Source organism: Panthera tigris, chromosome C1 (assembly GCF_018350195.1).
Source record: "Panthera tigris isolate Pti1 chromosome C1, P.tigris_Pti1_mat1.1, whole genome shotgun sequence".
NCBI lineage: Eukaryota > Metazoa > Chordata > Mammalia > Carnivora > Felidae > Panthera > Panthera tigris.
Genome location: NC_056667.1, coordinates 187,299,888 through 187,311,931, shown reverse-complemented (window position 1 = coordinate 187,311,931; position 12,044 = coordinate 187,299,888). Strand labels below are relative to the sequence as shown.

The 12,044-nt window shown below is 36.1% G+C and overlaps 1 protein-coding gene across 3 annotated transcripts in view; it reads right to left on the bottom strand.

The window, feature by feature from the left end:
* The window catches only part of NBEAL1 (neurobeachin like 1), a 177,491-nt gene that overhangs the window by 96,431 nt on the left and 69,016 nt on the right, over positions 1 to 12,044 (bottom strand). For all 3 annotated transcript variants that reach the window (XM_042995091.1, XM_015540971.2, XM_042995092.1), the window contains 2 exons: positions 7,956 to 8,041; positions 2,268 to 2,357 (listed from right to left, as the gene is read on the bottom strand). In XM_042995091.1, coding sequence (XP_042851025.1) covers positions 2,268 to 2,357; positions 7,956 to 8,041 — 176 coding nt within the window. The remainder of the gene's footprint in view (positions 1 to 2,267; positions 2,358 to 7,955; positions 8,042 to 12,044) is intronic.

Below are 12,044 nucleotides of genomic sequence, written 5' to 3'. Positions count from 1 at the left end.
GATCTCAGCTCAAGTCTTGATTCAGGGTTGTGAGTTCAAGACCCATGTTGGGCTCCATGCTGGGCATGAAGCTTACTTAAAAAAAAAAAAATGTAGCTAGGGGGATCACCATAATTAATACTCAAGAAACACTATGACAGACCATTTTTACCACACCTTTGTTTTCCAAAGTTTAGGGATTCCAAACACAAGCAATCCAAACTTGACCCCATAAGTAGACTTTATAATGTAACACTAATGATATGAGGAAACAACTGTCATAAGGCAATTAAGTATAATAAACAAAATAAATTAAGAAAAAAATCATTTGGTGGTAGAAATATGACTGACTCCTCTACTTTTAGTTAACAAAGAAATTGAAGTGGGTGCCTCTGAATGTCAAAATGACTATTTTGAATAGCTTAACAAAATACAGTCCATATTCTTTGACAAGTTAGTAATCTCTCTGGCCTGAGTTCCTTCATCTGTAAAATGAGGATAATAATTCCCACTTTGTAAAGTTGTTACCAGGATTAAGTAAGCTAATAAATGAAAATGAACTGGTACTACCCACCCAAGGTTAGCCATTATTAAGTGCTAAAATATTCTGAGCTGCCATCTAGAAAGTTTCATTCTTTACACAACCCTCTTCATACTTTTTGTCTTCATGCTGATATTTTTTTTAACATTTAAAAAAGTATTTTATCTCTGAGAGAGAGAGAGTGCGCACACGCAAGCAGGGGAGGGGCAGAGAGAGAGGGGGACAGAGGATCTGAAGCAAGCCCTATGCTGACAACGGTGATCCTGATGCAGGGCTTGAACTCACAAACTGCGAGATCATGACTTGAGCTGAAGTCAAACACTCAATCACCCCTTTCATGCTGATTTTTAAAAACTATGTATAGTAAGCAAATTAAGTTTTTAGATGGCAAGTATTTTTTTTTTCAGTTGTCATGTAACTTTTTTTGTGTTTGATTGTGCTTCAGTATAAAAATACAATGATCCTTTTCTTGTTAACTCTGATCCCATATGATTTCCCCATAGCTGTATCTCAAGGCACCAAAAATTACTTTGATTTTTAAGTATAATGTATGGCACAAATAATCAGCTTTCTATATATAAGTAATACATGAGAACTAGCCTTGTAAAACCAATCTCATAAGTGACAGCAAAAGTTAACTTATGTAAGGGCAAATGCTACATATCTTACTACTTTAACAGATATGATTAAGTGGTCTTATCTCACAAAGAGAAAAATGCTTTATACCACATAACATGAGACTAACATTAATTAATGGATTCATTTTTATACAGGCAGAACTATCCTAATAATGTCTGTTCCATTGAAACAATAAGCATATTTGATTGGTGTTAACTGAGGACAAGATAAAACGGATTTTTTGCTAATTTATCAGCAAGTCCCCTTAAAATATCTTTTATATTTCTTTTGATTTTACTTAAGCTATAATTTCTATTGAAGAAATATCTTTTAGAAATAGGATATCTCTGACTTGACTTTCACAGTAATCTAAATAACCTTTATTAATTTAGTCACTCAGTCAAAATGTTATTGCATATCCCCGTACCAGGCACTGGTGAAAAAAGCAGCGGTACCTCTTTTCAAAGTTCTTAAGGACTACTGGAGAATCAAGCTCTAAATTACCAAGCAAATTATTATTCATCACACTAAGTGAAATGATAAACTATTGTAAGTATTCATGACAAGAGCAGTTAACTCAGTCTTGGAAAATAAGCAGAGGCCTCTATATAGAACCAAAGACATTATGTCCAACTGTCACATATATATGAGGCACATCCAAAAGTCAGACAAGATATGACAGCTCCAGAGGGGGATGTGGGGAAGAGGAAAAGTCACTTATCTTTAGCCTTAGGGAGGAAAGATCGAAGTACGTTAAAAGCTAATAGACGGGAGACTGTTGACAGAAGCATGTGATACAGGAGAAAAGGGATAATCAATGAAGTCTCTGAGAAGGTAAGGGATGAAATCTGTCACATAGTTTTAGGAATGAAATACCTTAAAAGTGGAGCAATGATTTTAAGGTAGTATTATTTTTCTTAAGGAAACTGTTAAACAGTTTAAGGAGGTAACTAAGTTTCAAGCAAATTAGTCCTTCAACTACTTAATTGTTTATACCTCAAACTGTATATCTTGCTTGCAAACATTTTCACTGAGACTTATTATTCAGATCAACCTGGTGGTGCTAAAAAGATAAATTCTTTAAAAGGATCTGTAAACTTACATAAGACGTTGCTCATCATTAACTTACCTTAATGTCCCAGTTCACTACTTTGTTTCCTGTTAATCTTCCATGCAAACAATTAGTAGATAAATCAAGACAGATTGAATTTTTGCAAGCCTAAGAATAAAAGGAAAATATGGCCAACAGCTAAGCACAATGAGGACAAAAACATAACTTTATATATGAAATATTTCGCCATAATTTAAAATGATAAAATGCTTACAACATTAAGTTTAGTACTGCTATTCTCATTGCCTCTTAAAAGAATCAGGGACTAGATTCTATTTTTTCTTTTAAATATAAATTATTGTCAAATTGGTTTCCATACAAACCTAGTGCTCATCCCAACAAGTGCCCTCCTCAATGCCCATCACCCACTTTCCCCTCTGCCCACTCCCCATTAACCCTCAGCTTGTTCTCAGTATTTAAGAGTCTCTCATAGTTTGCCTCCCTCTCCGTTACTTTTTTTTCACCATTCCCCTCCCCCATAGTCTTTTGTTAAGTTTCTCAAGATCCACATATGAGTGAAATCTGACTGATTTATTTCACTTAGCATAATACCCTCCATTTCCATCCACGTTGCTGCAAATGGCCAGATTTCATCCTTTCTCATTGCCAAGTAGTATTCTATTGTATATATAAACCACATCTTCTTTATCCATTCCTCAATTGATGGACATTTAGGCTCTTTCCATAATTTGGCTATTGTTGAAAGTGCTGCTATAAACATTGGGGTACATGTGCCCCTATGCATCAGCACTCCTGTAAGGGACTAGATTCTAAAGGACTCACTCATCAAAAGCAGGTCACTTCTACCTGTCACCTGATAGAAGAGCTATAGCAACAAGTTACTCACCAATCACTGGAGTTACAATTTTTTCTCTTTTAAGAACAAATTGATGGTGGCCAGAGGGGAGGGGAAGGGAAGGGAGTGAGGGTGGGGAGGGACGGGCAAAATGAGTGAAGGGGAGTGGGAGATCCAGGCTTCCAGTTATGGAATGAGTAAGCCACAGGGATGAAAGGTACAGCACAGGAAATACAGTCAGTGGTATTGTAATAGTGCTTATGGTGACAGACAGGAACTACACTTGTGGTGAGCACAGCACAATATACAGACTTGTCAAATCACTGTGTTGTACACCTGAAACTAATGTAACATTGTGTGTCAACTAAACTTCAAAAAAATTTTGGGAGGGCGCCTGGGTGGCTTAGTTAAGCATCTGACTTGGGCTCAGGTCATGACCTTGAGCTTCAAGAGTTCGAGCCCTGCATCGGGCTCTATGCTGGAGCCCCCTTCCAATTCCGTGTCTCCTTCTCTTTGGCCCTCCCACACTCGTACTCTCTTCCTTCTCTCAAAAATAAACATTAAAAAAAATCTTTAAAAAATAAAAAATCCTATAAAGTTAAAAAAATTAAAGTTTTAAACCAACTTATGCAAACAGCTTTTGGTTATTTAATTATTTTGAGAGAGAATGAGCAAGCAGGATAGAGGCAGAGAGAGAGACAAGTGGGACTCGATCCCATGAATCTTGAGATCATGATCTGAGCTGAAATCAAGAGTTGGATGCTTAGGGGTGCCTGAGTGGCTCAGTCGGTTAAGTGTCTGACTTCGGCTCAGATCATGATCTCACAGTTTGTGAGTTCAAGCCCCACATCGGGCTCTGGGCTGACAGCCTGGAGCCCGCTTCGGATTCTGTCTCTCCCTCTGTCTGCCCTCCACTGCTTGCACTCTGTCTCTCGCACTGTCTCAAAAATAAATAAATATTTTTTAAAAATTAAAAAAAAAAAAAAAGAGTTGGATGCTTAACCGACTGAGCCACCTAGGTGGCCCAAGATTTTGAGTTTTTAACAAATTCAGTGTTCTATTCCCATGAGTATTTCCCTAGGCATAATTTCACTGGTACACTTAATTATGTGATTAAAATGTGAGATACAGAAATCACAAAACAGGGCACCTGGGTGGCTCAACTGGTTAAGCATCTGACTTCAGCTCAGGTCATGATCTCACGGTTTGTGGGCTCAAGCCCTGCATCAGGCTCCATGCTGATGGTGCACAGCCTGCTTGGGATTCTCTCTCTCTCTCTCCCTCCCTCCCTCCCTCTCTCTCTCTTTGCCCCTACCCTATCTCTTTCAAAATAAATAAATAAACCTTAAAAAAAATCACAAAACAGAAAAACATATGATATAAAATTCTAATCACAGGCATAAGACACTTTTCCTTCATGTTATTGACAATTCTGGATACATTCATATTAAGAGTCTAGTCTGCAATTCTAGAAATTATCAAATGTATTTGTTAACTTCCATGAAGGATTATAAAGCATATAACTTCACATCCAATCTGTGAATTTGCAGATAATGAAGCATCCTCGAATCCAATTACCATTCAAAAAAAAAAAAAAAAAAACTACTACAAATTTTAGCATAAATGATGCATCATTGCTTTCTTCTTAAGGCAACTGAGAAAAAATGCTTTAATAAAACAAACGGAAACTGAGTTTACACTTAACTCAATGTAAACTATATTAGTCTCAAAGACAGAAATGTCTTTCTCCCATTACTACCTCAGTTTGGGTAGCGTGTATCTATGACCTGTCCTCATACAATACAACTTCTAATGGCATGACTGCTTCCTGTCTCCTATCCCTCCAATCCAACTTTTACAATGCAGCTTGAGACCTTTTTCTAAAATGTAAACCTTACCATATTTTGTTCTTCTGCTTAAAATCCTATCCACTGCCTACTACTTAGCCTGCCATAGGAGGCTTGCTATAATCTGGCCTCTATGTGCCCTCTAATTTCATTTCCTGCCATCTTCTCTTCCTACTTGCTTAGTGCCCTAAACCCAAATATACGTAGATCCCAGTTTTAAAGTCTATGCCTTTGTAGGTGCTGCTTGTTACATGTGGCACATCCCTCCTCAGCCCTGCCTTTTAAAACACAAATCAAACCATCTTTGCTATGATCTGAAAGAACTAACCACTCACGCCTTTATATTCTCACTATATTTTATACACAATTCCAACACAGAAATACTGTATAGTGGCTAAGGATATGCACTGAACAGACTGAATTCTAACTCCAGCACTACCATTCACTAAAATTATGAGGCTAAGCAAGTTGCTTATCTTTACTGAGCCTCAGAAAACCACACCTCATAAAAGACATGGGTAATACCATACATCCCTTAGAGTTTTTATGAAGGTTAAGTGAAATAATACATATAAAACATTTAGCATAGTGCTTAATATTAGTGTAAATACCCAATAAATGGTAGTTAAAAAGAAAAATGCTCATAAAATTACATTGCACTCATTTTTTTTACATATTTACTTCAGTTTGGGTTATAAGTTTCTTTTTTTGTTAATTTTTTTTAATGTTTGTTTATTTTTGAGAGAGACAGAGACAGAATGCAAGTGGGTTGGGGGAGAGAGAGGGAGGCACAGAATCCAAAGCAGGCTCCAGGCTCCGAGCTGTCAGCACAGAGCCTGATGCGGGGCTCGAACTCACAAGCTGTGAGATCATGACTTGAGCCGAAGTTGGACGCTCAACTGACTGAGCCACCCAGGCGCCCCTGGTTATAAGTTTCTTAAAGCCAGACACTGAATTCATCTTTAGATCTTAAAAGTTCAGCACAATTCTTGGCATGGAGAAGACACTCAAAAAATTATAAACAATGGATGGTTCAACACCTCTTACAAGCAATTATAAAAATGAAAAGCTGTTGACTCTCAGAAAATCTTCAAGAGCAGCTTTTCTCAAACTAGCATTTGTTAAATAAGTGAGATGGAAAAACAGAATGTGTTCTATGTTCAAATAACTGGTCAAAGAGTAGGATAAAACAAACATAAACTAAGTTTTTTCTGATAAGATTTTTCAAGTATATGATCAATCTCCAAAATGGATAAACAGAATACAGCATTTCCCCAAACTCTGTTAACCACAGAACACTTTTTATCATGATATATCACTGTTTCAAGAAATATTCCTCCAAAAAATTGTTTTATTGATGTATTTGTCATACTGAGTTTCTTGAGGAAAAACAATAATACCTATTTTCTTATTAGAGAATTTTTACTGTTGGAACTTCCAACTACTGGAAGGAAGTTCCAACAGTAAAAATTCAACCTAATGTTATCAAGTTTAAATTTGGAAAGAGAATAAATATGACAAACATAACGCCACAAAGACTCAGTTAACTAACATGTATCTAGGACATGCTATTAAATATATCAGTGAGATTAAATTCAATTATTTCCTATATATTTAATAATAACAGTAGAAAGAAAATAAGCATATGATCTAGCCCCTGCCAAGAAAATAAAGTCTAGTTCAGTAAACAAACATACTGGAAAAACGTTAGTGTTACAAAAGGCAAACACTAAAAAAATGAGGGTCCTAAGAGACTTTATAACCAATGCAAGGCATGAACCTTGATTTAAGTTTTTTAAAAGGCTAAACAAAATATTTTTGAGAAAGCTGGGAACATTTGAATGAGTTATACAGTACATAAATTATTGATAATTTTCCCAGGTAGGTTAATAATTACATAAATACATAGCTACATTGATACCTATGTCAATGTGCCTTCACAAAAGACAGGCAACAGGTGTCAACAGGTGTGGCAAAATTGGTAATTGGTGAATTCAGGTAGAGAGTACGGAGTATACATGATTTCACTTTACCATTCTTTCAATTCCTCTCTAGCTTGAAATTATTCAAAATAAAAAGTAAAGGGGAATACAAATGCTAGGTGAATTTTATTAGGTCAGATATCACAAATAAGTATTAAAGTAGTAAGTTATGACCATGTACTAGCTGGCTAAACTAGAAAAAAAATTCTATAGTGCATAATCTCACAAATAAAAGCATTTTCTGTGTCAGTGTTAACATTTAGTACAATGAAGGCAACTGACACTGTTTATGCCACTTTCCCTTTTCTTCTCCCAGTTCTTTCCCTCAGACTTTACTCAATTACTTTCACTAGGTAGGTCTTTGAAGGAAAAAGGACTATGCATGCTATGCATATAGGTAGTTTCTTTTTTCTCCTTCTGAAGTAAACATTTCATTTTTTTGGTTTGTTTTCTTGCTAGAATTACATTTAAAAAATAAACAAAAAAATGTTAACCATAATTCTGTTTAATCTCCCCTTCCAAAAAAGTGGGATAATCCAAGTTTAAACAGTTTCATTTACTGAAGTCAATTCATTAGTAAAACTTCCCACCACAACGATTCCTACTCATACTATATGATTCCTCACTCATACTACTGGGATGACATAATCAAAACATTTGAATCCTAGTTGAGAGTTGGACCTCCTCTTCCTTTGAAAATGAGTAATTTTTTTTGGGGGGGGGGCGCCTGGGTGGCTCAGTCGGTTAAGCCGCCAACTTCGGCTCAGGTCATGATCTCGCAGTCCGTGAGTTCGAGCCCTGCGTCGGGCTCTGTGCTGACAGCTCAGAGCCTGGAGCCTGTTTCAGATTCTGTGTCTCCCTCTCTCTGACCCTCCCCATTCATGCTCTGTCTCTCTTTGTCTCAAAAATAAATAAACGTTAAAAAAAAAAATTAAAAAAAAAAAAAAGAAAATAAGTAATTTTTAAATTTAATTCAAGACTATCCTTCTCAATTAACCACTGAAATGACAAAAGGAACAAAAAAGGAATTTTAGTTCATAGCACAGTTACAAGTAGATACAGTCCATGCATTTACTCTCACCTTTGCAGTATAGTGAAGAAGGATGTTACCAGACAGGTCAGCCATGTCAGACTCTTGAAATTTCCAAGGGCTTAAACAGTTTGGACCTGAAAATCATTTACACACACATACATAAACATCACTGAATATTTTTGGCCTCCTTGATTCTGTGTAATCAGAACAAAATTTAAAATTAAGTTGTTTCTCCCTCAGGCAAGTTCAAAAAGATCGAAATCATACTATGCATATTTTCAGACACAACGCTATGAAACTTGAAATCAATCGGAAGAAAAAATTTGGAAAGAAATGAAAACTTGGAGATTAAAGAACATCCTACCGAAGAATGAATGGCCAAGACATTAAAGAGGAAATAAAAAGTACATGGAAGCCAATGAAAATGATAACACGACAGCCCAAAGCCTCTGGAATGCAGCAAACGCAGTCAGAAGAGGGAAGTATATAGCAATACAGGCCTTCCTAAAGAAGGAAGAAAGGTCTCACATATACAACCTAACCTTACACCTTAAAGAGCTGGAAAAAGAACAGCAAATAAAACCCCAAACCAGCAGAAGATGGGAAATTATAATAAAGATTAGAGCAGAAATTAATTCTATTGAAATCAAAAAAACAGAAGAGATCAATGAAACCAGGAGCTGGTTCTTTGAAAGAATTAACAAAATTGATTAACCCCTAGACAGTCTGATCAAAAAGAAAAAGGAAATGACCCAAATAAAATAAAAAATGAAAGAGGAGAGATCACAACCAATACTGCAGAAATACAAACAATAATAAGAGATTATAAGCAATTATATTCCAACAAATTGGGCAATCTGGAAGAAACGGAAAATACCTAGAAAAATACAAACTACCAAAACTGAAAACAGGAAGAAATAGAGAATTTGAACAGACTGATAACCAGTAAAGAATTAGTAATCAAAAACCTCCCCAAAAACAAGAGTCCAGAGCCAGATGGCTTTCCAAGGGAATTCTACCAAACATTTAAAGAAGTGTTAACTTCTATTCTTTTAAAGCTGTTCCAAAAAATAGAAATGGAAGGAACTTCCAAACTCCTTCTATGAGGCCAGCATTACCTTGATTTCAAAACCAGACAAAGATCCCACTAAAAAGCAGAACTATAGACAAATTTCCCTGATAAACATGGATGCAAAATTCTCAACAAGATAGTAGCCAACTGGATCCAATAATGCATTAAAATAATTATTCACCATGATCAAGTGGCATTTATACCTGGGATGCAGGGCTGGTTCAATATCTACAAACAAATCAGTGATATATGATACTAATAAAATAAAGGACAGAACCACATGATTCTCTCAATAGATGCAGAGAGAGCATTTGACAAAATACAGCATCCTTTCTTGATAAAAACCCTCAAGGAAGTAGGGATAGAAGGATTATAACTCAAGATCCTAAAAGCCACATACAAAAGACCCACCACTAATATCCTCAATGGGGAAAAACTGAGAGCTTTCCCCCTAAGGTCAGGAACAAGACAGGGATGTCCACTCTCGCCACTGTTATTCAACATAGTATTGGAAATTCTAGCATCAACTGACAACACAAAGAAATAAAAGGCATCCAAATCGGCAAGGAGGAAGTCAAACTTTCACTCTTCACAGATGACATGACAATCTATATGGAAAACCCAAAAGATTCCATCAAAAACCTGCTAAAACTGATCCATGAATTCAGCAAAGTGGCAGGATATAAAATCAATGCACAGAAATCAGTGCACCAATAATGAAACAGCAGAAAGGGAAACCATGGAATCGATCCCACTTACAATTTCACCAAAAAACCATAAAATACCTAGGAATAAACCTAACCAAAGAGGTGAAAAACTTACATACTGAAAACTATACAAAGCTTATGAAAGAAATTGAAGAAGACACAAAAAAATGGAAAAATATTCCATGTTCCTGGACAGGAAGAACAAACATTGTTAAAATGTCAATACTACCCAAAGCAATCTACATATTCAATGCAATCCCTATTAAAATAATACCAGCATTCTTCATAGAGCTAGAACAAATAATCCTAAAATTTGTATGGAACCAGAAAAGACCCCAAATAGTCAAAGCAATCCTGAAAAAAAACCCCAAAGCTGGAGGCATCACAATTCTGGACATCAAGATGTATTACAAAGCTGTAATCATCAAGACAGTATGGTACTGGCACAAAAACAGACACATAGGTCAATGGAACAGAAGAGAATACTTAGAAATGGACCCACAAATGTATGGCCAACTAAGCTTTGAGCAAAAAATATCCAATAGAATAAAGACAGTCTCTTCAACAAATGGTGATGGGAAAACTGGACAGCGACATGAAGAAGATGAACCTGGACCACTTTATTACACCATACACAAAAATAAACTCAAAATGGATGAAAGACCTAAATATAAGACAGGAAACCATCAAAATCCTCAAGGAGAAGGCAAGCAAAAACCTCTTGGACCTCTGCTGCAGCAACTTCTTACTCAACACGTTCTCCAGAGGCAAGGGAAACAAAAGCAAAAATGAAGTACTGGGATCTCAGCAAGATAAAAAGCTTCTGCATGGCAAAGGAAACAATCAGCAAAACTAAAAGGCAACCGAAGGAATGGGAGAAGATATTTGCAAATGACATATCAAATAAAGAGTTAGTACCCAAAATCAACAATGAACTTACCAAACTCAACACACACAAAAAAGCAATCTAGTGAAGAAATGGGCAAAAGACATGAATAGACACTTTTCTAAAGAAGACATCCAGATACGGGCGCCTGGGTGGCTCAGTCGGCTGACTTTGGCTCAGGTCATGATCTCACAGTCTGTAAGTTCGAGCCCCACATCGGGCTCTGTGCTGACAGCTCAGAGCCTGGAACCTGCTTCAGATTTGTGTCTCCCTCTCTCTCTGACCCTCCCCGTTCATGCTCTGTCTCTCTTTGTCTCAAAAATAAATAAACATTTAAAAAAATTAAAAAAAAAAAAAAGACATCCAGATGGCTAATAAGAGACATGAAAAAAATGCTCAACATCACTCATCATCAGGGAAATACAAATCAAAACCACAATGAGATACCACCTCACACCAGTAAGAATGGCTAAAATTAACAACCTGGGCAACAACAGATGCTGGTGAGGATGCGGAGAAAGAAGAACCCTTTTGCATTGCTGGTGGGAATGCAAACTGGTGCAACCACTCTGGAAAATATGGAGGTTCCTCAAAAAATTAAAAATAGAACTACCCTATAACCCAGAAATTGCACAAGTAGGTATTTATCCAAAGGATACAGGTGTGCTGTTTGAAAAGAGCACGTGCATCCCAATGTTTACAGCTGTGCCACTGGCAGCACCAAAGTATGGAAAGAGCCCAAGTGTCCATCAACAGATTAATGGATAAAGATGATGTGGTATATATACATAATAGAGTATTACTCAGGAATCAAAAAGAATGAAATCTTACCATATGCAACAACATGGATGGAACTAGTGTGTTTATGCTAAGTGAGATTAGTCCGAGAAACAAATACCCTATGACTTCACTCATATGAACAATTTAAGATACAAAACAGATGAACATAAGGGAAGGGAAACAAAAATAATATAATAACAAGGAGGGGGACAAAACATAAGAGACTCTTAAATACAGAGAACAAACTAAAGGCTGCTGGATGGGTTGTGGGTGGAGGGGTGGGCTAAATGGGCAAGGGACATTAAGGAGGACACTTGTTGGGATGAGCAGTGGGTGTTTGTTACATATAGGGATGAATCATTAGATTCTACTCCTGAAATCATTATTGTACTATATGCTAACTAACTTGGATGTAAATTTTTAAAAAACAATAAAAATAAATAAAATTAAAGTTATTTAACAATATGAATTCTGTAAATTACTATACATACAACATTGCCATCAATTTTAACAGATGAATAACGAGAATGACACAGATAATATAGTACATGATATTTGGTTGTTTTTCTATTTTTCCTTTTATTAAAGAGAGCTTGTTAAAATAAATATAAATAAATAAATAAATAAATAGATAGATAGATAAATAAATAAATAAAATTAAGCTGTTTCAAGCTACTCAACACAGTTAAACC